The sequence below is a fragment of the Anastrepha obliqua genome, chromosome 2 (genome assembly GCF_027943255.1).
Source record: "Anastrepha obliqua isolate idAnaObli1 chromosome 2, idAnaObli1_1.0, whole genome shotgun sequence".
Taxonomy (NCBI): Eukaryota; Metazoa; Arthropoda; class Insecta; order Diptera; family Tephritidae; genus Anastrepha; species Anastrepha obliqua.
The window spans coordinates 48,120,711-48,146,747 of NC_072893.1; the positions used below are offsets into that span (position 1 = coordinate 48,120,711).

General features: G+C 37.6%; 1 protein-coding gene across 1 annotated transcript in view; it reads left to right on the forward strand.

Moving 5' to 3' along the window:
* Positions 1-315: 315 nt before the first annotated feature.
* LOC129238128 (small G protein signaling modulator 1) overlaps positions 316-26,037 on the forward strand; it is a 61,255-nt gene continuing 35,533 nt past the window's right edge. Inside the window, exon 1 of the mRNA XM_054873166.1 lies at positions 316-337. Coding sequence (XP_054729141.1) covers positions 316-337 — 22 coding nt within the window. The remainder of the gene's footprint in view (positions 338-26,037) is intronic.

A 26,037-nucleotide genomic window follows, 5' to 3' on the forward strand; every position in this document is an offset into this window, starting at 1 on the left:
AAATACTAGGCTTGTAATTTGGCTATCACTCTAGTATGGTAACATATATAAATATATATATGTATGTAACTGTGAGACATTTGACTGGAACTCCAATTTGGTGAATGATAAGTGTTTATTTAGCGTACATTTTATGTTTTACGTGAAATTAGAAGTTTCAAGAGAGTGCGGAAAAGTGAAAATTTGGGCTCTGTTAACTTATGTCGATATTCATACGGTCATTTATGTGAAAAATTAAATAAATTACGAAAGTATTTGAGCTGGTGCGTTGCATGAATTTTTATTGAAGAAATTAAAGCAAAATTTGAAGGAAAAATGGCGCAGAATAATAGTGCAGGTAAGTTTTGATAATAATGACAAAAGATGGAGACTCTTTATAAGTTTGAATAAGTATTTTCAAAAAGGATTTAAAATTATTTTATTTTAATTAAAAATTCACTGTTGGCTGTAATTAACATGAAAATACTGAGAAATAAAAACAAAAAACCAACAGAACATTAAATTAAATTAAATTTTCGTTTATTACTATTGAATTATTTGTACCAAAAGTAAAAAAAAATATTCAATGCAGCCCTTTACCAGCGGTGCAGACATTGTTGCTATCAGCAATTCACTATTTTTTTTGTTGTTGTCTGCCTCACCTGATGACGTTCTGTATACATACGCCCACGTAGGTGAATCCCATTTTTGAAGCACACACACACACACACAAATATGGTGTGTAAGTATATGCTGACCTCACCTCTACGCACTCCTTCACCTCATTGCTCGCTCTCTCCTTTCCGCTTTTCTCCTCCTAACTGCTCTTGTAGCCTCATTTTGTAAAATTGTTCAACTGGCTTTCGGGAGTATAATTAAAATTGTGTTAGCAGGTGGTCACGAAGTGCTCAGCAGCTGGTTAGCCCACAACTCTGAGCGATTGCTACAAAAAATTAAAGAAAAAAAAAAACAAAAAAAAACAAGAACAAAGTCAGCTCTTAAGCATTGTTTTTGTATACATTTCGGCAACGTACAGCATTTTTCCATTGACTCAATTTGAGATTATTGTACACACTTACTTGATATACAAACATGAAATATACTTACACATACACATATACCACCATATATCTACATTTACTAATACATATATACCAGCGTGTCTAGGCATGTGATGTGTGGGCGTTTGTTTATATTTTCTTTTGTATGTAGGTTAGCAGGCATCCCGCAAGTTTTAAAGTTTGTTTTTTCATTTCATTTTCTACCTTCTCCAATATGCTACCACATTTCAGTCGTTCTTTATTTCCCAGTATTTTATTCATTACTTCTATTTTACTTGGCTTTTAAAGAGTTTCTTTCCCAATAACAAAATGACGCGTGCTTCACTTAACTTTGTTTATCCTTTCAGTAAGTTTTCTTCTTTGCTTTCTGGTGTACTTCGGTAAATATTTAATTTTTCAATTTGTTTTACAATTTTTCGTTTTGTCAACCGATGCGTATCCGTGCAAATAAATGGAATTATGTGGTGAGAGAGCGTGAGATTTAGGCACACATTTTATTAGTTTGTTCTGTTGCCGGCTTTAATTAGATTTATAAATCGAATAAATTCCAATAATTACCTTTAACATTAATTTACAGGTCATTCAATATTATTCTTAAAAAACGAAACTCATTAGCTTTGTGAAAATTGTATTAAGGAAAGAGATTTTGGTTGAGCAAAGCATTAATTGGAATATGTTAGATCTACTGGAGTTCTGTAATTTACAATATTTATAGTATTTTGAAAATAGTAGTTTTAGTTTTACATGTCTTTCGGATCATCTGAGAGGGAAAATGCAGATAAGTATTGAATTTAGAGGGAGAGGCTAAAAAAAAAAATGATGTCGAAAGTTTTCCTTGACTGTTTTTCAAGTTTCCAAGTTTTTTCTTGTTGAAGTCCCTTAAAATTGCTATAGTTACGGGTGGCGCAAAATTAATCGTAAATGGCATTCCTATTTGACTCTTGTTAACTAGACAACTGTAGTATACATACAGACAAGCAATGGAATGCGTAAAGATCAAAATAAAGATTTCCATCACTCAAAATCAGTTTTGTTTAGTAAAATTGCTATTCAAAAGCGAAATTGAGTGATTAATTTTTTGACACTGAAACAAACATAGTTTTGTAAGTAGATTAAATAGCTCTCAGCAGGATTTCCACATACAAAGTTTCTTGTTCTCAATTGCAGGTATTGATTGCAAGAGTCTACAGGTCGTATACGCAACATGAAGTATTGGTTTGAGTGGTGATTCTTCTATAGGGTGGGCCATGTAAAATTTGCTTTTTGAATGGGCTATAAAAAAAAATCTAATCAATATTTTTCGAAACTTTTTTTTTTTATTTTGCAGATTGAACATTGTCATTTATAAATGAAGAATAATATCGTTCAAATGACTGCCACGACTGGCTTTACAGTAGGCCATTCGATCAACCCAATTTTTAAGCGCATTTTCGATTGTTTGGGCTCTAATTTCATGAATGGCAACTTCGATTTCGTGTTTTAAAGCATCAATCGTCTCGGGATGGTTCGCATAGCATTTGCCTTTAACGGCTGCCCACAAAAAATAGTCCAACGGGCTTAAATCACAGCTCCGAGGCGGCCAATTAATATCGGAATTTCGGCTGATAATTTGGTTTTCAAAAGCCAAAAGTTCGAGTGTAACTTTGGCAGTGTGACAAGTTGCATCGTCCTGTTGAAACCAAATGTCGTTCATGTCATTCTCTTCAATTTTTGGAAACAACTCGTTGAGCATGGTGGTAGCAGAGGAAGAGGAAGACTTTCTGAACGTTGGAAAGATCAGATGGAGAAGTACTTGGTTTCGCTTAGTGTGTCCAACTGGCGCCGTTTAGCACGAGTAGGAAACAACTGGTGCGCTTTGGTAAACTCGGCCAAAAGCGGTGAGAAGTTATGGTGCCAATTAAGAAGAAGAGAACGAGAAAGAAGAAGAACAAGAACAAGAAGAATTAGAATTAGAAGAAGAAGAAGAAGAAAATAACTTAGCTTTCTATCACTTATAATTGTTAAGGTTTTGACCCGTTGCTCCGCAAACCAAATGAACAACGCCATTTTCATTTTTGGAAACAAAACCTTAAGAGTTTTCCTATTACATTACCGAATACAAATCGCGTAACAAACTTCTTTATGGACTGTACATATTTTTAAATATAAGTTGTTTTTGCAATCATGGAAATTCCTGCACTTCATTTATTCATAATGTCGGCTTTTTCTTTTATTATAGGCAGCGTAAATTTCCTCTTTGCCCTTATTAGACATTTCATGCAAAAGTTAACGCAAACTGTCATTTCGTCAGGAAATGAATTGGATGGTGCTTGACCTAGGTTTATTTACCTGATTCCATTCAAAAAATTTCATTACCAGAATGACATCGGCGGTACTTCCCCGAACCTTATTTTCAAAAATTCAACGTAAAAAGAGCAAAAGAGAAAGACAAAGCAAAAAATGTTCCAAGTATATTTTTCTAATTTTCTCATTTTCTAATATTGCAAGTACTGAATGCACGCAATAAAAAAAAAATTTGTCGTAATTATCGAGGTGTTCAAATATCGAATATGTGCGAGTTTCTACTGCATCTATGCCATAGGATTTATTTAGTGGGTACACTCTTGCAAGTTGTGGAAATTGTGGAAATGTTTACTTTCTTCTTTCCGAAGCTTACAGTTTTCGCCCTTTATTTGCAAATCTCTTTAAGCTTTTGCTTATCTACATAAATATTACAACTGGTGGGATCATAGCTGACTAAACATATGGACCGAGTAAACTGTGATGGTAGAAAATAATTAAATATGTATATTATATGCAATTCTATCTATGTGTGAGTGCGTAGTTAAATATGCCGGCACATGTTCATGCACAACGTGTCTGTTTACTTTTAATAAAACAACCTAAGTCGACTTGGCACATTTTTCTCTAAGGTAGTAAATTGCTTGCTTCTCTTGAGATAGTTAAAGAAATAAAGCTCTCACAGCTTGAGTAATCTCTTAATGCAAGTTGAAAAAAATATAAGGTTTTTCTATGGTGCAACAGAATTTATCAGCCTTAAGTCAAAGCCTGTTAAAGTCACATAAGTTATTTTGCCAAAAGACCACATATGTATATACACACACACACATGAACACCGTATACTCGCATATGCCACATGCGTATGTTTTTACATTTATCTGTTATCTAACACAGGCCATATGGTATATTCTATGTATGTATACCCTTTCGTTGATTTCATAGGAGCTGAAAAGTGAAAGTTGACTGCTGGAAGCAGAAAGAATGCAATAATGTGACGGAAAAAAGTATTAAAGCGGAGCAAGAGGTAAATGGTTTAGTGGATAAATACCCGAACTTTGCCTCAACTTTTGGATATGTAGACTCTGTGTGCACATAAACGGTGCCGATAAAATGTCAAAAGCAGCGAGGAATTCTTGCAAGTTAAAATGAAGGATTCCATTGTCGTTGCCTAACCTTTTTCAACTGAAAATATTTGTTGTAGAATGAATAGCAGTCGAGCTTGCATATACTAGGTTGTTCAGTAAGTTTTGCCGTTCAATAAGAAAAATAAGGGTTTTCCAATAACAGGTGTTATTTGGGAATGGATATCGCTATCGAGAGATGATTAACGATTTTGTATGGCCGAAAATGAATGGTATTGATCTGGACAATGTTTATTTTCAACAAGACAGCGCTACGTGCCGCACAAGCAATGAAACCATTGATGTTTTACGGGAAAAGTTTCCGGATCGTGTTATCTCTCGAAGAGGTGATCACTATTGGCCACCGAGATCTTGTGATTTAACACCTTGTGACTTTTTTCATTAGGGCTACGCGAAAGAGAAGGTCTACGCCAACAGCCCAGTGTCGATTCAGGAACTCAAAGATGGAATTCGTGAGGCTATCGAGGCCATAGGGCAGCCACTTTGCAATTCGGTTATGGAAAATTTCATCTAAGGGGTATTGTCCTCTAAGCGTGGTCGTGGTGGTCATTTGCATGATGTTATTTTCCACTATTAACGGCATACCTTTCCCTTTATAAAGAAATAAACATCCGATCATTTATATTAAAAAATAGCATTTTTCTTTGAATATCAAAATAACACCTCTTAAAAAAAAGCCCTATACAATTTTATGGTTCGAAATACACTTTATGATTCAGTATAGTCTCCATGAATGTTGTTCCTATGAGATTCCAATTTATGAATTCCAGCTCTGAAGTGAGAATCTGGAAGAATTGCACAATACGCTGCCACAGATGTTATGACCTCATTATTGGATGAAAAAATATAAATAATAAAAAATAGTTTAAAAAAACTAAAAAACACGCTTTTATTGCCAATCGAACTAAAAAGTATAAAATAAATTTTAATGAAAAAGAGACCTATAATGAAGTAATAGCAAATCGAAGGATCAGTCATAGTCAACTACCTCAGAACAGAATTATAACAAAAATTAAGATACAAATAGAATAATTCAAATTAGAGTTAAAAGCGTGGGATGCTTGATATAGTAAATATTACAATCATTCTATTGGCAACTACCTATGTACAGAGGGTTATGAAAGTGAAGCAAAATGCACCCCACGCTTTTAACTCTAATTTGAATTATTCTATTTGTATCTATTTTTCATTTTACAACCAAATTCACCTTACTTTTTGCCCACAGGTAGAAAAAGAAAATATTAATCCTGGCAATCCTAATAAGGATAATGGGAAACTTTTATCAAATTATTGCATTGTCATCGGTCCTTGATAGGTGTGCAAAATTCCAAGTCGATCAGATTTTTAGAAGCCAGTGAAAATTAAGCTCAAAGATTCCGTTACATACATACACACATACATTTTTTTAGGTCTGGAAACAGATGCAAGTCGCTAGGAGCCAAATCTGGTGAAAACGATAGATATTTCAGCATTCCTAACTTTAATTCATGGATTTAGCCCATTGTCAAAATGCTCCTGTGACACGGTGCATTGTCTTTTTGCAAACTGGCATTTTTTTCACGATTTTTTTCTTTCAGCTGATCTAAAAGGTTACAATAATATTTAGAATTTATTATTTTACCAGTTTGCTGGTAATCAACAAACAAAATACCTTTGGCATCCCAAAAAACTGAAGCTAACTCCTTCTTGGCCGATTTCTGGACACGAACTCGTTTTGGAGCCAGAAAATCAGGTTCACACCATTCTTTAGCCTCGTGTTTTGATTTAGGAGTATGGTGATAGACCCAGTAATTACCCATAGTGATAAATTAATGCACAAAATCCCCTTTAATCTTTCTAAAACGCGTTAAATGTTGCCGAGAAAGCCGCATTCGAATGTGTTTTTGTTCCATTATTAGCGAATGCGGCACCCATTGTGCCCACAGCTTTCTGAAACCCAATACTACAGTCAAAATTTGGCTTGCATGAGATGTCTAGGGCTTTCACTAAATCTCTTTCAGTCACACGATGATTTTCCAACACGATATCTTGTATTTTTTCTACGATTTCTAGTGTTGTTGCTGTTTTGGATGTCCTTGCCGTGGATCGTTTTCAAGGCTTGTACGACCACGTTTAAATTTAACAACCCATCTTTCTACTGTACTAATAGATGGCAAAGGTCCTTATACACTTTCAACATTCGTTCATAAATTTCCTTTGCTTTTAAGTCTTCCAGAAATAAGAATTCAATCACTGCACGATATTTGATTTTTTCCATTGTAGAAAATACTGTGACACGTCGACACTAAATGGCTTGTAAAAAAAGAATAAATAGACAGATTGAAATGAAACTTCACTACGCTGATATGAAGAATGTACCAACATAACAAAAAAAAATAATTATAATAAGTTTAGGTCTCTTATCGCACCGCAAAACTTAGTGAACGACCTAATATATAGTAACAGCAGAACTTAAAAATATGCTGTGGCTGTGCTGCGAAAAGAATTTGGCTTTGGTATGCTGCGCAATATCCTGCGTTTCAACAGTTGACGCTAGAGCACAGCATAGCAGAAAAAAGTTTTTCATTTAGCTATGCTAATGCTTCAGGAGCTCAGTCACAGCACAGCGTGAACTTTTTATTATGAATATACTGGGGCTTTAGCTGCGGAAGAGCGACAGCACAGCAAAACTCCACATAAAAAATTAAAAGAAAAAATGTTGCATTTTAAGGTTTACTATCTGCTCGACCCAAACAACATCTGTGGCCATCTTTTAACGCTAAAGCAAGACAACAGCAGTTGTGATAGTGACAGAAAAACTCTGGCTTATTCCGATTGCTGTCGTGCTGTAGCCATCTTCACAGCAAAGCGTCAGCACAATTTCGGTTTTTTTGGTATTGTGACTGAAAGAGATCTTTTTCGGCGGCTGTAATAGTTTATTTAATTAAATTTAATTCTCGCAGCCAAAGTGCTGCTGAAGCAAATTAAATGAAAAATTTAAAGCAATTTCAAACGCTTTCAATTTCTACTCAAACCGAAAGCTCAACAAATTAGGGTGAAAAAATAACTACCCTGGGCGGCTGGTTGTTGTTGTAGTAGCAATACTAAACCCTGTCAGCGCGTAGTGTAAATCACCGGTCGCCTTCGTCTAACTCATCTAAACGTAGGCCCGGGAAACGTGCTGTTTCGATAGGTTGGTTCCAGAGGGAGAGCCGTGTTAGATAAGTGGGTTTGGTTGGGCATGAGAAAAGGTGGTTAGTGTTGTACGGGGTGCCTTCACATGCAGGACATACTATATATATAGTATGTTTGGTATGTCGGAATCAGCTCTGGATAAGTAGGAGTTTAACCTGCTACAATATCCCAGTAAACTAGCCCTGTCTAGTGAACCGCATAACTACCTTGGTCATTTGCTATGCTTCAGATTTCACGGCTCGTATGCTTCTCCTATAGGTATTTTTTAGGAATTTTTTTTAAGAAAATAAAATGCGATCGTTTTGATTTTATAGTATGATAGATAGATATTTTTTTGTAGTAGTGTGGCACCAAAGTAAGCATCTTAAAACAAAGATAGGTGGCTTGTCAACAGGAATTTGGCTCTTCAGGTCATCTTATACGAAAAAGTTAAACTGACTATTATTTTGTATTTCTGGCAGGTCTTCAATGGGACTTTTTTTCGATAAATAACAAAATGTCGGACTTTCGAAGCCTTAGCTGAGTCTTTATCCGCCTTTGATACCCGAGCGGCATTGTATTTCGTAGCGTAGCTAGTTGATTGACTCACATAGTGTCCATAACTTTCAAAATAGGATGAAATCCTTCATTGAAAGTGCATGCAGCTGTCAATGTAGCAATTTCAAGAGTCTTTTGCCCAACAAAAATATGTTCTGGAGCCAAATTCCATACGCAATGGTTAAATGCTTCATTATTATTTTGCGTGTTTTTGCCTAAGCAACGTTTCAAAAGATCCTCCTACGACAATTCTTAATAAATCGGTTTCAAAAGCAATAAGGTATCCTCATCGAAAGTATGCGGATGAACAAAAGTATATTCCTTCTTTTCGGCTTTGATTTTTTTATACTCACACTAAGACTCGGCATCCTCCGGGCAATGGGAATGCTGGGGATTTTCGTCAGTAGAAATCAAATGTTTGCTTTTTGGTACATCATCAGTCTTTTAACCTTTTTTCCATCTGCTTTCTTTCTTTTTCGGCGGCTCAGCTTCACCCTTAGATTTTCTGTTTTCGTTTTTTTTTTTTTCTTTTTTAACTACAGCTTTTTTCGCTTTTAGCAATTGCGTAAGGGCGTTTTTTGCCTCTTTCATAACTTTAGCCTTTTTTCATATGCAAGACACACTCACTTTTTTCGACGAGAGGATTACCATCGTAAACGTCGGCATCAATCAAATTTTTGCAGGTGTCTCCAATATATCTTTGGCACTTCACATTAAGCCATTCAATTGCTCTTTGGAACATCTCTATAACACCGTCAACCTCCATTTTCCCGGAACTTCCTTCATGATTTGCCATGCACTGATCGGTCTGATCTTCCTACCACTCAAGTTACATTTAACACACAAAACGAATCCTAATACTGACTATGATTTTGTATAAAATTTAATATCACTATTACACAATTTACACTCGTCGACGAGAGGTTCGAAGCCATCTTGACTCTTTAGTTTTGCAGCCGAGGTACTCGTTGAATCAGTATTTTTTCAGATGTGAATTTATTACCTCGAAAACTTCTCTTACGTTGATGTTTACCAGGATACCTCGCCTTGCCTCTCTTTCCTTTTCTATCCATTTTCACTTTTCGTCGATGTTTACGCACGAGAGAACGAACTTATATTGATGTTTATTTTCAAAATTCTCATGGAACTATGCTCCAGACTACTATCTTAAATCAAATGTGAAAAATTGCATTAAAATTAGCTAGTCAGCTTTAAAGGAACGAAGTTTTAGAGTGTCTTTGAACCAAAATCTAATCTGAGGAAAAATTATTAATTATTGAAAACATGCAAAACCATATTTATTTCCTATGCTGCTAATCAACCACTTTTAGGAATTATTTACACAGTGAATATTACGAGGCCTCCAATAAAATTTATATTAATTTTTTTTGTACGTACTTACAAATACACATTTGTTGCCACTATCCTCCAGTGACCATTTGAAGTCTGGATAACCTTGTTAATTGAAGAATTCGCTCTCATTACTCATACGGCAGTGTACATTCTGTCAAAAAAGTGAAGTAAAAAATTTTATTATTTGGCCGTATGCGGAGTTTGAGGGAGAAATATCTGCCAAAAAGGTGCCGGGAACTGGTTATTTAAAAAGGCCGCTTAATGAACTAGAAAAATTAAAAAACTAAGTCGGAGACACTTTTCGTCGAAAACGACCAGATTTGCCGTAAACCAACTTATGGATTTTAACCTGCAGTTGCCATTGTAAACTAATTTCTGACTAGGAACTCAACAAATCGAGCAATTATAGTATTTATCCGGTATAGCTCTGGTTGATTTTTTTCTCTTTCCAAAACTGAAATTAACATTTCGAAGTACCCATTTTCAGTCGATAGAAGGCATAAAAGAAGGCGCGAACTGAAGTCTATTCTGGAAAATGTATTTGAAAAAATGTTTAGACGGTTGGATTATCCTTGGATATAAGCGTACGAGGGTTTTTCTTGTTTTCTTAAGGGGGGAGCCTGCTTTAGAGGCTTCAAAAAATCGATTTGTTTTGCATAAATGTCTTCCCAAACTATCCCAAAAACTATCCTCAAAATTTCAGAAGCAAATTAAAAATATTTTCGGAGTTACAGAAGAAATTGTGAGCAAACGTCGAGCAGGTATACGAGCGGCCGGATCGCTCGAAGTGCGATTTCTCGGTTTTTATTTTTACGATTTTTCCTAATTGGCGGGAAAGATAGGGAAAAAGTTAAACGTCCTATCGAAACGAGATAACATTGATTGCATTCGGAATTAAATTCTCTTCTAGTTGAACCTAAAAAACCTTAAGAAAGTTATGATTAACCCAATTTTTAAACAATCTAAAGTGAATTTGTTTTTCCAAAAAATTTTATTTTTTTTTAATTAGCGTTTAATTTTCTTGGTTTAACTAGAAGCTATACTATACTAAAATAATTTTTTTTTGGGTTTTTATTTTCTGATGAAAATTGCGACCTGCATCTTTTCCGTCGCACGACACATGCACACTCGAGGCGCCTTGGCAAAATGCTTGTACCAGGCATAATATTTGAATGAAAAAATTTGAGAAGACTGTTGAAATATATAACAATAAAACCTGAAAGTTTATTTCTTTCCTTCCCAAAAAAATTCACGAAAAAATCGATTTTTTGAAGCCTCTAAAGCAGGCTCCCCCCTTAACGAAAAGTTTAAAACAAAATGTCAGAAACATCTCAAAGGTGTAGACACACTAATGTTGTTTGGGGCAAGCTCCTATTAATACTATAACAATCCTCCCACCTCGACTAAATTCTAAAGGAGATATCGGAAAAGACCTCCAACAGGCAGATATCTACACTCAACCCGAGCTGTTGATATAATGAAGAAGGTTGATGGGATTTAGGTTCAACACTGCTCAGGTTGATGAAGAAGAGAGCACCCAGTGACCTTAAACGTATAGCTGCCAAACCCGGACCTTTACAGAGCGAGTACTCAACAGTCGCCTTCTCTGAAAGGTCCCCACAGCTTCTGCAATGGGGGTAAAATGGTAAACCTAGCTTTTCCGCGTGTATGTCGATCGTTCAATGATGAGTAAGTACAGGTACAAAATTTGAAATTAAGTGGCGTGGAGTCCCCAGGCACTTTCTGAGTCCTCCGTCTATTAAATTGGGGTCAAAGGGTTTTCGAAATAGCACGCGAAGAAATGAAGCTCCATCTGTCCTGCGTTTTTCTGAGAAATAAGTTGTGCTATTAATTTTTAACAACAGTCACAGAGGTGCCGATGACCGGGTAGTGATCTTCCTAGCAAGCACATCAGCAAATAAAGCTGCTATGTTCCTATGGCCTGGAACCCACATCAGAGAAATTTTACTTGCACACCCAAGAGATTTGATCGCCTCCTCACAGCAGTTGACTAGTTTGAATCTGCATCATGGCGTCGTCAGAGTCTTGATCGCGGCTTGACTATTGGAGAAAACCCTTGAATTAGCATTAAAAAAAATGTTTGCTGAATGTCCAGCAAAAAAAAAAACAAAAAATGTTTTGTTAACATTTTTCAAAATTGAATATCTCGAAAATATTTAAGTTGCGACATCATTTCATAGAACCAAATTAGTCAGTGATTGCCTATATAAGGATGCCCGTAAGTGTTTGGCACGACTTTTTCAGCAACCCTGTATAACTAGGTGAAATAAAATATCATTATTTGTGTGTGTGTGTGCGTGTGTAAGAACTACTTTTTATGCTCGTAATAGCCCCTACTTTCACCTCTGTACTTACATAAATATGCATGTGTGTAAGTGATTACACAAATTTCTCTATTTTATTGAAATTCCTTGCATTTGTCTGTCATGCAATTTTCCCATGCCACAGCTCCTTTGACACTATCTTTATGGTACAACACTTTTACTTGCCCACACAGCAACATCCTAATTTACTCGGTAATTTATTTACGACTATTTATTTTACTTCATTTTATTTTGTTTCTCCTTATGGGAAAACGAAATACTATTCCATATCAGATTTTGAATGAGCATCGCTATTTTGCTGGTAGTTCAACTTATTCATAGTCACCATGACCAGTTCTCCAGCAAAAGCACAGCTGTACTAGATTTACTTTCCAACGAAATGAATGAGCAAACGAATGTGCAAATGTGCAATAATAAGTGTAGGTTTGTGTTTGGTAAATAGCATTGGATGACGGTTGGCTGGTTGGCTGACATTCGTTCGTTAGTGCGGCAAGTTTAAGGTTAAAGTTCAAGCGTTTCTGCCAGCCGGTTAAGTGGACAGAGATGGTAGTGGGGGAAATAGCAGCAACACAAACGACATTTAATGTGTAAATTTAAGAAAGTTTTCAAATGAATTTAGTTTGCAGAACACAATTTGTATAACTACTGAGTGTTTCGCATTAGCAGTTTGATAACGAGTTTGTAACCAACAAAGATTTACTGACCGTACAAGGTTGAGTTTATCTGCTCGTACGTGTGCGGTTGCAACAGACTTTCGTTACACAAATGAGTTCTGGAAGTTTGTTGGTTTGTTAATTTCATATTAAGGGAATGCTAATTGGGAGCTAATTCTCTAAGTATTTGACCATGCAATGCGCGGTTGCAAATTAACTCAAGCCAAATTGCGAGGAGTTATCAAAAGTGTTAGCATTTCAAAAGTACGATGGATATTAGCGACAAGGATGATGGCGGCGATGACATTGAAAGCTTAGCATAATAAGACTTAAGTTCCACTGCAAGTCTAGGTGGCTCGTATGTTTTTTAACATATTGAGGCAAACTAGCGTCTGTCTGTTGTTTATTGGGGATTGGTTTACAAGTTTCCAACCGATCCATTGAACACAAGACTGGCGTCATAAAAATGTTTTTGGTGGCGCCATCTTTTTAATGGGTTAGTGCGTTTGAAGTTGAAATTGAAATTTGAAAAGGTCAAGCCAAGGAGCACCAGGAGATTTGGTGGCTCCTAAAACACTCAGGCTAAAGAGCCCATTGTATCTAAAGCTCTGGAAAGGGGGTAGATAGTGAAGGAGGGAAGGAGAAAAGTATCAGAGAAAGAGATAGGAAAGAATAGAGACAGAGATAGAGATATTTAGTCCTGTGAGAATTTTCCAGATTCTTTGACAAATCTGTAAATATCTTCCAGTTTTAGAGAACGAATATTACTTATTCTAATGACATCGGAACCCAATACTCGTAGCCGTGCAAAGGCAGAACACTCACAGAGAAAGTGCTCAGTGCTATCCGCCTCCTCCAAGCATAACAGGCATACCGGGTCCTTGATGATTCCAATGGTGGTCATATGCTGACCCCATGGGTTGTGTCCTGTAATGATGCCGACCATCAACCGAATGTCTTTCCTTCTGTTTTAGTAGAACAGCCTGACTGTCAGTGAAGACTCCAATCTGTTTCCCGCTCCATATCCTCTCGATTATCCATTCGGCTATTTTCAGGATGGCAAAACTTTCTGTTTGAAAAACAGTTGGCATTCCCTCCATAGCATAGTGATACTTATTACTATCGTTTAAGGACCATCCAGCTTCAGACCCTATTTCATTCTTGGACCCATCGGTAAAGAAAATATCCGTCAAACCTCCCTGCATGCATTCTGGATTGCTCCATTGCTCACGCAATGGAAATCTGACATCAAATTTCCTTCCAAATGAAACTGTGGGTATCAGGTCATGTTTAGGTGCCAAAAACAGTGGATACTGCTCCGATAGCAACTTAAAGATTTCTCTGTGTCCCGAAGTTCCATCTTCGTGCCAGAAACCATATTTATGGAGTCTACACATTGCTTTTAGACTTGGAAGTTACATCCTTGGCTGATTTGCATCTAAAGTGTCAGTATGTTTGTGTCAGTGGTACAAATATGAGTTTCGAACAAAGAGCTAATATCAAATTTTGTTTTAAAATTGGTAAAACGTTTACCGAAACATTGGATTTGATGCCAGAGTTCATGAGTGATTTACACATTTCAGAGATCGTTGTGAGGACACAAATGACAATGAACATACGGACCGCCCAAAATCAGTAGTCACCGAAAACTCCATCGAAATTGTTCGTAAATTTATCAAAAGTGAACCGAAACCATAGTTGAAATTCATGGAATCGGAGTTGAATATCTAAAAAGTATCGATTTATCGCATTTTCATTGATCATTTGGGCTTACTAAAGGTCCGCACAAATTAACCGAGGACCAAAAATTTCTCAGAATTCAACATTCGAAAGACCTCATTAAAGAGACGAGAAAAGATGCAAACTTCCTTTACAACATTGTAACTGGAGATGAAACGTGGTGTCTCCAACATGAACCTGAAACTAAGAGTCAAAAAGCCTAATGAAAATCCCCAGATGAGCCACCACCCAAAAAAGCGCTTTTGGAAAGTACAAAAATCAAGTGATGGTCATTTGTTTTTACAATTCCAAGGGAATTGTCCACAAGAAGCCCCTGCTGACGGGCCAAACATAGTGAAAATCATGAGGCCTCCAATAAAATTTACATGCACCGTCAATTCAATTTTCTATCTTGGCGTTTTGAAGCGTTTGTTGCATCGCTTTCGTTGAATTCGCTCTGAATACCGCAAAGGAGAAAGCTGGCGCTTATTGCATGATAATGCACCACTCATGGATCCACTCTTGTGACTGATTTGTTGACTAGAAATCGCATTTTAACCATCAATCACTCACCATATTTGCGTGATATGGGTCCGTGTGACTTCTACCGATTCGAAAAATTGCATTTGGCCGTAAAAGGAAAACGTTTATCGTCCGTAGAGGCCATCCAAAGGCTTGTACCGACATCCTGAAAGACATTCCTGCCACTCTGGCACTCCCCTTTTGATATCATTATGAGACCTCCAGGAGGCAGATATCTACAGCCAGCCGGAGCTGTTGATGTAGCGGAGAAGGGTGATGGGATTTAGGTTGAGACAGTGCTACAGGCTGTCCAAGAAAGGAGTACTCAGAGACCTTATTCGTCTAGCTGCCAAGCCCGGACATTTACAGAGAAATTGCTCAATAGTCGCCTGCTCTGAAAGGTCTCCACAGCCTCTGCAATGCGGGTTAAATGGTAAACCTAGCTTTTCCGCTTATGTTTCGATCGTTCATTGATCGGTAAATACAGCTACGAGTGTGGAAATAGAATGGCGTGAAGTCCTTAGAATGTTCTGCGTCCTGAGTCTATTACGGTTTTCGAAATAGCAGACGAAGAAATTGAGCTTCATCTGATCTGTTTTTTCCTGAGAAGCAAGTTGTGCAATTCCCCTTTAACAATAGTTAGAAGGATGTCGACGACCGGATTGGGACCTCTGAGACCAATCCACTTGAGCTCATCCTACCAGGTAGCAGCGTCAGCACCATCGTTTTATTATTATTATTGAATCAATCATGTTTTCGGCTCGATAAAAGGAATTCAAAAACAAACAAAAGAAAATAATATATACACGTCTTGTATAACTTTCTACGCCTTTGGTTCAAAATGAGTCATACTATACAATTTTTAATAATATCGTAAACACACCATCGTACCATATGAGTGCTTGTGTTTGTACAGTGACGGTCAAAATAGTAACAGCGCCACAAATTGCAAAGTTTTCACTATGTATTTATTTTTTATTTAATAATATAACGAATCCCCAAAGGTTTTGCATATAACAGAAAAAACGCAATACCGTAACTAAAAAACCAAAAAAAAAAAAAAAAATGCTAAAAATTTAATGAAAATTGTTAGCCCTTCAAATTAGCACAATACATACATATTTTACCGAAATTGAATGGGCTATGGGTATGCAGTATTCTGAATAAAAGTGAAATAAATTGAAATTTTTTTGAAAATTTGTTGAATTTTTTAATATTGTTTTTAAATAAAAAAAGAATAAACAAAACTTCGCAATAAGCAGCGCTGCTTTTATTTTGACCTCCACAGTGCATGTTTTTATGTAAACAACTAAACATATTTTCCTGTTTATGCACAAATATCCGATAATAGAGCATAACGCACTTGTTATTGAATAGTTAATGAAGCGTGCAGTGATTGTAGAGGGTTTTCCAATAAGAGGTGTTATTTTGATATTATTCCCGTAAAAGATCAATGGTTTCGTTGCTTGTGCGACACGTAGCGCCGTCTTGTTGAAAATAAGATCAATATCATCAAATTCCGGCCATAAGAAATCGTTAATCATCTCTCAATAGCGCAATCCATTCACCGTAACTGTAAGGTCCAATGACCCCGCCGGACCATAAGCCGCACCAAACAGTCACATGTTGAGGATAGAGAGGCTTTTTAATAATAACTCTTGGATTTTCTGAGCCATGCATCCGACAATTTTGCTTGTTGACACAGCCACCGAGGTGGAAATGGGCCTCTTCACTCAAGATGATTTTTCGATTTTTTTCAAGACCCAATTTCATGCATTTCAAAGACCCAATCAGCAAAGACACGACATTGTTCATGATCGGCCGGCTTGAGTTCTTGTGTTAGCTGGAATTTATAAGCCTTAAGACCCAAATCTTTATACAAAATACGGTGTAATGACGTTTGTGGAATGCCTAGTGATTCCAAAGAACGACGAGGAATGCACAAACCTGGGTTTTCTGCATCACTTTCGGCTACAACAGCAACATTTTCGGCTGTTATTGAGCGACGTGCACGGGTTTTATTCTTCACATCACTAACTTGTCCCAACACCTCGAATTTTTTCACCAGTTTCTGTATTGCGGTCCGACAAGGTGCTTCACGATGACCCAAAAATGTTCGAGTCTTACGAACCGTCTCTGCGAAATTTTCATCATTTTTATAGTGAATTTTAATAATTTCAATGCGTTGTTTAAGGGTGTGTGGTTGCATTTTTATTAATGGCATAGTTTCTACTTGTCAAATATCAAAAAAAGTGCCTTCAAAAGTGACATTTAGCAAAATAGCGGGCTATTCAAAATAACACCTGTTATGGGAAAACCCTTCAGGTTAGATTGGAATTCAGCGTATGGAGAATAATGCAAATAAGTTGTTAAAATTTTATGGAGCATTTTGGAGTATATGGGAATTACTTGTGTATCGTACATATGAACCTGCGTGAGATTCGAGAACAATTAGGAACAATCGGAGGACACCTAGGGGAGTCGCTGAAAACACCGCACAAAAACTCTGACTTGAAGAAAGTGTTTAAAGCAAATAAAAGGGCCTATACAATTAAAAGACTTGTATGTATGTATTAGTTTTTTTGCCGATAGCAATCCAAGATAGAAAATGAACATACCTCTGGAGCAAAGGCAAGGCTCTGTGAAACCCTTCTTCAAATAAAGCTAAGGTCAGCCAATTGCTTTCATTTCCTTTGTAGACAACAGGCATATCAACAAAAGTTTTTAATGAACGCGGATTCACCGATTTCCAAATAACCATTATTTTGTGCAATGTACAAGGAAGGAACGCTATTCTCTCTTTACTGATCTTATGCCCCGCAGTTGAGGTTTTTTTGTGAGCGCACAACAGTTTTATAGCGTAAGAGCTTCCAAAACAAGCCAGACTCATCGGCATTGTATATTTGCTATCTTCCAAACTTAAATCCATAATTATTTTGTTAAATTTGCCCAACAATGGGTTGATGGAGTCCCTCTTATTTGATAATTTTTCTCCGCGAATGTTTAGCCATCGTTTTCCATGGCTCTTTTTAAAGTTTGCAACCCAACCATTACTGGCGTGGAAGCCTCCAGGATTTTCCTGAATTTTGGCATCTAATAACTTGGTTTCCTCGTTAAGCATATCCACTGTAATTCGTAAGTTTTTGGCCCTCTGATCAACAAACCAATTAAACAACGCCGTTTCTATTTTTAGAAACTCAGAAATCTTAATAGTTTTCCTTCTAATTGGACCGTATTCAGATCACGTAACAAACTTCTTTATGGACTGTTCATTTTTTTTTAAACGAGTTATTGTTGCTCTCTGCACGTGAAAGTTTGTTTGGAAATTCTCGCGTTTAATTTATTCAGAATGTCAACTTTTCTTCAGTTCTTTTATTGCGAGCAACGTAAAGTTCCTTTTTCCCATTATGAGACCTCACCATACAAAAGTTAACGCAAAATTTTCATGTCGTCAGTAAGTGAATTAGTTCATGCTTGCCCTACATTCAGTTCAAATTTCAGTTTAATTCAAAAAATGTCATTACCAGAAAAACATCGAAGGTATTTCCCTGAGCCTTATTCTCAAAAATTCAACATAAAAAGAGCAAAAGAGAAGCATTCCCATGGCAGCCGGTTCTACGTTACCGGAGTGGCTAGGGTACCATAGCATAACAGAAACTGAAATCTGTTGTAGCACCCAAGCAGAAGCTGTTTGCTGAGTAGTTTATTGTGCTCCTTTACTGGGAGCATCTGTGCCTCGTTGTGAAGGTGTTGAAGAGGGGACATCAGGAGGCAACCTGTCGCTGTCCGAATAGCAGTGTTTTGGCAAGTCTGGAGCTGTACCCAGCGCGTCACTAGTTCCAGTCGACCAGACAGGCTCAACATAGTTTATAATCGGCCTGCCAATTGCCTTAAATGTCGATAGCAACAATTCTTTGTCTTTGCTCCAAGTGCTGCCGGCAAACGATTTGAGGACTTTAGTGGCAATTGTGGTTATGTGCGCAGAGAAGGAGAGCAAACTGTCGAAGGTTACACTCAAAATTTTGGGATTTTAACAGTCGGAATTGGAGTGTCATCGACCTTTACCTTGAGTTGCAGCTTGACCTCCTTTATCCTGGTGGTAAAGGAGAAAGATCGGTGAGGTAGACGTTCACGTTGGCGCACTGGCCATCAATGACATTGCCCGACGCCATTGTCGTGCAGTCCTCAGCGTATGAGCCAGGGTGAAAGGACACCACCCTGCGGAACACCTTGCTTTATCTTCCTCTGTGTGGATGTTTGGTCTCTAAAAATCACTGCCGGTGACGACCGCTCAGATAGTTGGCGGGAGTGTCGACTGAAAAATGTCATTTAGTAGCGTGGAATGGCTGACAGTATCGGCCAACGCTACTTGGACAGTCCTTTCGCGGTTTTGGTTAAGCCCGTGGTATAGCTGGGCCTTTATGATGGTGAGTGCCGTGGTGATGCTGTGTACTGGTCGGAAGCCATGCTGATGTGGAGCTGGGGTTAGGTGTTTCGTGAAGGGAGGGAGTAAAGGGGTTTCAAGTGTCTTCACTATTGGAGAAAGGAGAGTTATCGGCCGAGAAAATTTCCCTTGATTGGCGGGTTTCACAGGTTTCAGTAGCGGTAGCACTCTCCCTGCCTCGCACTTGTCAGAGATATCGAGAGTGGCTAAGGACAGCTTGAAAGCCCTTGAGAAAAATCCTACTCCCAATGGTGTTTTTGCATCAGCATGTTTAGTACGTCAGGGCCAATGTCTTTTGATGATTTGGTTTTGTTGATGGCCCCCTGAACCTCATCACAGGAGAAAGTAAGTGGCGCACTGTAGTTCATAAGTTTGTGCAGCCGTCTGGTGGCATGACGCTTGGATCTGTCGGCCAGAGGATGCAGTGTCAATAGTCAGCTAAAATTGCTTGCGCATCTCCGACGAAGTGCAACCGTTGAAGGGGAAGACCACCTTGTCGCTGGGCTTCGTCAGGTTCGACAGGGACCTTACGTTGGACCAGAACTTACTCACATCAGAGGTGAAGTTGCAGGACTTTAAGTACTCTTCCCATTTATTCCGCTGATGTTGAGTTAGCATTTGCCCGATCTCCGAATTGTGATCCCTTATGCGGGGATCCCGGGAGGTTTTGTTTTGTTTTTTTTTTAGGCGTTGAGGTAGCGCACTACCTTCAAAAGGGCTTCTGAAGCCAGGCTGAGCCTCTTTCTATCCATCACTTTTTGCCGCGGGTCAACCGTCAAGTATTACTTTGCGGGGAGGGAAGGCGATTAGTCGCCGTTGCTGTGTCGCAGTCTTTCCAGACGCCTCATCTCTTTCATAATCTCCGCCACTAAGTTGCATGTCGCATTCCACTGTTCCTTCGAGCGCAGCATGTGATGTACGAATGTTTCCGGCGAAGGAGGTTCTCCAAAGGTTCTATAGAGTCTTTCTTTTGCAGAACGAAAGCGCGAGCATGTGAAGAATATGTGGTGAACGTCCTCTAAAATGTTTCCATCGCAGTAGTCGCAATAGGGATTGTCGTCGTGGTTAAACCTGTATAGATATGCTTTGAAGCATCCATGCCCGCTCAAAAACTGGGTCAGGTAGAAGTCCACTTCTCCATGTGACCTCTTTAACCAAAGCTTTAGGTTGGTAATGCATCTGTACGTCCAGCGCCCTTTGGCCGAGTTGTCCCACCTAGTTCACCACTCGTCGATACAATTATCTTGTAACGCAGCCCGAGTAGACGGACTTATAGGTCGCTGTGCTCTCACTATTTGGGCAGTTCCCATTGCTAATATGCCTAGCGGGTAAATGCTAGATATTATTATACAAAGGCTGCATCGTCGGACACCGTTTTAAATGCGCTACATACGCATAGTGCGCACAACCGGTAGGTAGACTGTAGACCTCGAAAGTATGATACATGATCCGTTTTATGCGCCCAGATTGGAGCACCATACAAAATTTGGCTCTTCCCGACATTAGCCAGAAGCTGACGGCGATTTTGTTTTGGTCCTCGTACGTTTAACATGAGCCTCGATAGGGCCGTCGTGGCGGTGGATGCTTTTTTGTTGGTGTACTCGAAGTGTGCTTTGAAAGACATACTCCTCTTGTCTATCATTATTCCCAAGTATTTGATTGCGGGAGTGGTCGTTATGTTGAAGTCTCCGATTGTAAAAGAGATCTCTTCTGGTTTTTTTCTGCTGGATATAAGGATTGCTTTGGTTTTTTGTTGCGCTAGATCTAGCTTTTTTTGGGCTAGCCAAGGTTGCACGCTGAAAACCGCCCGGATCGCATTGTTGCGGATATCGCCTAGATTTTTAGCCGTTACCACAACGGCAATATCGTCGGCAAAGCCAATTATCTTGGTTCTTTCTGGACTCCTGACACGGAGAACACCGTCGTATATTATATTGCACAGCAATGGCCCGAGAACCGAACCCTGTGGAACGCCACTTGTTATTTTAGCTTTTTTTCGTCCCTTTGAAGTACTGTACCATAGAATTCGGCCATCGAAGTAACTGCGGAATATTCTCCTCAGGTACATGGAGACCTCAATTCGCTCTAGAGCGTCTAAGGTTTTCGCCCAGTTTGCAGAGTTGAATGCACCGACCTGGCGTAGGTGGTCCCGCTCATTTGCTAAAACGGCTGCTTCGACTGGGAAATTAGGACATATGCCCCTAATAATATCCTATCTTAGTGTACCTATTAGTGCGTACTGTGCATCAATGGCGACCTTTCGCACAAACATTAGAACTTTGAAATAAACGGATAGTTTATTTTATTATTTGTTATTCTGTACCAATTGGAAATAAAATATATTATATTATTCGGCGCAATTTGGCAACACCGTGACAAATGAAATATCCAATCGCAACGATATTATCGGTAATCACTAAATAAATAACAGGGAAGCCGCGCATATGACTTGACATGAAATTACTTTATGCCACCCACGCGTAGTCAATTGCAATTGGCCATTAGAAGTGATTCGCTTTTTGAGTGGGGGGTTGCGGTGTGCTTATTGTAAGGGAATAAAACAAACTCGTTCATGCATTTACACGAATTCCACATTTACCGGAAAATAATACATTAATTTAATTTCAATTTTATTGCCCGCTGCTTAAATGCAAACATCATCGCCTATTTGGCTGGCAAAAAAGCAATTTAATTTCTGAAAATGTTTGTAATAAAAATGTGCTTATAGAAAACACAAATGGGAAATTTCTGGTTAATGGAAAAACAATAGCTTGTGAAGGGATGTGTGTAAGTGTAGAAGGACTTTGTGCAATTTATTAAATACGGAGCGCATTAGCTGAAGCTCTGGAAATTAAGGGGTGCCGCTGGTCTAGACCTCGAAACCTTAGGCTATTTTGAAGAATTGAAAAATTTGAAAAACGATATTTAAATTTTTTAGGCTTTTTATTTAACTTTTTTTTACATACAAAAATGAAAATCAATTTTTTTTTTAATTTTAATGATTTTAAAAATGGCGCTGAATTTGACCATGCTGAAAAATTTGACCTGGAACGTGTTGACCATTTTGGCTCTTCTATTTAACTGAAACACAACAACTAAAAAAATCATTAATCAGTATGACTGTAGCTTTCTCTGCAAATGTCCAGCTCTGGCGGCAAGGCGCTTGAGACTCCTTAACGTGCCCTTTCGGGATGACTTGAAACAATTCTCCAGCCTAGATCCCTTTTCTCTCCTCCACTACATCAACAGCACTGGATGGCTGTAGAAGGTTTTCTCTTCCAAAAAATTGCCCAGGTAATGGTCCACATTATGGTTTCAAAACGGCACGTAAGTGCTGCTTGAAGTGTGCGTGGGGTATTCTTGCTATCTTACCTATCTACCTACCTATGACAGTAGCTATGTCCCCGAATAAAAACAAAAAAAGAAAATATTTACAAAATGGCGCGGTTGTGAATTTGACACTCTAAAAATGGGTTTTTTTTTCAGTTTTACCTATAATAAAAAAAAAATGAAATAATTTAAATAATATTATAATATGATTCTACTAGTACGAGCGATAGCCATTGATGTTGTGATTAACATATTAAAATTTCAGACGATTCGGTTGAATAGTGTATTTTTTTTGTGGGAACACTAGGCCGAAAAAAGTAGTTTTGGGAGTGGCCGCGTGACGAAGCTGACTCTACCTGCTAAAACGGCTGTAGAATCGAAAATACGGGAAATACTCTTGAGCGATCGGCAAAAGATCTTAATCTGACTATAACAGCAGACGCTATAGAAAGGCACTCGGAAGCCGGAGCAAACTTGGGGTAAAGATGTCAAAGATATTTTTTAATATTCTCACCATTCATGTACGGTAGACCGTTGATGAAGGGAAAAGTGGAGACAGCTTGATTTTGGCTCTCATCCAGTTGAGTCTTAAGCAGCGCAATTTCACTCTGCAGTTGGTCGTTCAGCTCAGTTCGTGCTTCAGCTTTTCCTACGAGTTCTTTCAGACTCTTTTCCTCAGATTCGCCAGATCAACCATTATTTCCCCTAACGGCTGCATCATTTGCTCTTCAGAAGTTTTTAGTCTGAATTATCTGACTTCATTCACAAATTATCTAATGTCATGGAGTACGGATCGAAGTCGATTAACTAGATTAATAATTAAATTAAATAATTTTAAAGTGGAAAAACAGATTAAGCATTCATTTGGTATGGGAATACATTTGGGATACATTTAAAAAAAAACGACTCAATGAAAAAACAAAAATGTGTGCGATAGTCGTGAGGTGTAATTTGCATTAAATGCACGTAAAGAGCTCGAGAATTCACTCATTTTAAAATTCACATTTTACATTTTTAAAATCACCTTTAGATTCTTGACTCTGCCTGTGTGGAATGTGGTTTGCATTTATGTTACTCGTTACTGTTTTAATTCAGTTTGAGTACTTAAATTGTACACCATAAAATTTAAATGACTGCAAATCAGAGGCAGACAAATGACGGCTTGGTCTCCGGTTGTCTCGACACTCGACTGCCTACTTGCTTGCTTGCCTCTAAATACTCGGGTTCAATGTTACATCACGTGCGGCATAAAATTGCATATTGAAGTAAGCCAGTGTAAGTACCCTGTAGGGAAAGCCTAACAACCAGTATGGAAATATTCTACTTCAGATACTGGTGCTTAATTGAAGAAATTGTACTAGTTCGTCATTGACTAGTATAATAGCAGTAGTAAAATGTTTGATATGCCTGCAAATTAGTTGATTTGTTTTTTAGATAAGAAAGTTTATGATACGTCCATGGACGCACCAATGCATCGCGATGATTAGAGAATTACCTATAAGCAAATGCTGATGAATATCTGATTATTTATTTGAAAAACACTAGAGATAATAATCAATTAATATTTGCATACAATTTATACATTTTAAGTGTACCCTTACATTACAAGTTCGTAAGATTAGCGTAACGAATTTTCAATAATGGTACGCTAGCTCAGTTTAAGCCTTAAAACTGCAAAAGAAATAATTACTATATTTCGATAATGTCATGTTTTTTTTTTAATTGGTTCGTCAAAATTCTATGGAAGGATCGACTAAATTTTGTTTCCGCTGAGCTCTACAGCAGTTCAATTAATATGAATGAAAACGTGGTTCGATAACAGAAAAAAAATATGTTTATCCTTGACAGATTTCTGCAACGAAGAGTCTACTTCAGCATTCTATCAAACAAATTTAAGAAACATATGTAGCACCGATACAAGAATGGAGTACAACAGAGATCGAACCTACGGTGAAAAGAGGTTGAAGATACATACAAATTTCTATGCGTGTTTTTCAGGCAATAAACTTTTACATAATTTCAAGATCATTGAAATACAGCACCTTAAGACACCTAAGGGATTGAAAAATTTCCTCGCTTATGGGCTGTGTCCGCTGAAGAGAGGTGTCCGTTAAGAGCGAGTACACTGAATTTTGACTTATATAGAGTTTGTCAAAAAAAAAATCTTTGCATATGAAAATAAAAAGAGAAAAAATGAAAAGATGCATTGGATTTTAATTGAAATAACAACTTTTTTTATTTTTTTTTAACAATGTATAACAATAACATGTTTTCCAAAATATATTACATAAAAAAACCTTCCAAGGCGATAATAATATGTTATATAATTACATATACTAAAATAAAAAAAAAACAGTTCAATTTCGCTGCTATCAAAAAGTGTTTGCACAGTTGGTTGAAAATCAAGTTTGGTGGAATTTTTGGTCTGTTGTGGTTAATATTTTGTATGTCCTCCTTGAGCATCAATCACCGCTTGAAGACGAATTCGCATTGATTTAAATAGTTTCGGAATATCATGTTCCAATGGTATTTTTTCCCACTTCTCTCTGATGAATCTTATTAATTCAGTTTTATTGGTTGGCGATCCTTTTCCTACTTTTCTTTTTAAACGAACCTACAAATATTCGATTAGGTTAATGTTGGGACTTTGGGCGGGAGTATCAATAACTTTGGTGCAGTTGTAAAGCAACCGGGACCTGCATAAATAAGATTTATGTTTGAGATCATTATCTTGACAGTATTTGTATTTAAATTAGTTGAAATTTTTCGGGTTAACAAAGCTGAATTTTCTAATACTGGAAGTCAATTCGTTTTTTAAAAAATCAAGATATACTTTCTTGGTCATTATTTCGTCCAAAATTTTTATTTCACGCACTCTCTTTGTTGATATACAACCTCGAATCATTACTGACAGTTTTCCAAACTTTACGGTAGGGATAATATCATATTTTTGTTTTGTAGTGCTGTGAGAGGCTTACGCCAAAATCACTGGGGTCCATCATGGTAGTAGAGCATCATTTTCGTTCATCTGAGAAAATAACGTCATCCTAGTAGTCTGTGGGAAGTAATATGTGCTCGGTGGCAAATCGAAATCTTTTATCAATGTTTTGTGCTGATAACAGGGGTTTTTTCCTAGCCACTCTTGAAGAATATTTGTGTTTTTGCAACACTCTTCGAACAGTTTCATGAGAAACTCTTAACCCGTAGTCTTTTTCCACTTGAAGAGCTTGTACTAATTTGCGGGCTATTATAAATAGTTTTAATAATTTTACGTTCAATGCGCTGCGTCACTTTTTTGGTGTGCCTGTAGATCATTTCAACTCGAGTCTTCCTTCATTTTCAGCAGGTCTAATTTTGAGGGATAACATATCGGCGATTTCTCTGGCTGATTTGCCTTTGTAGTGATTGAAATACACTAATTAAATCATATTTTTTGAAACTCGTTTTCCTGGCATTTTTTTTTATTCAAATCTGAGATCACTTGTAGCACTGAAAGCA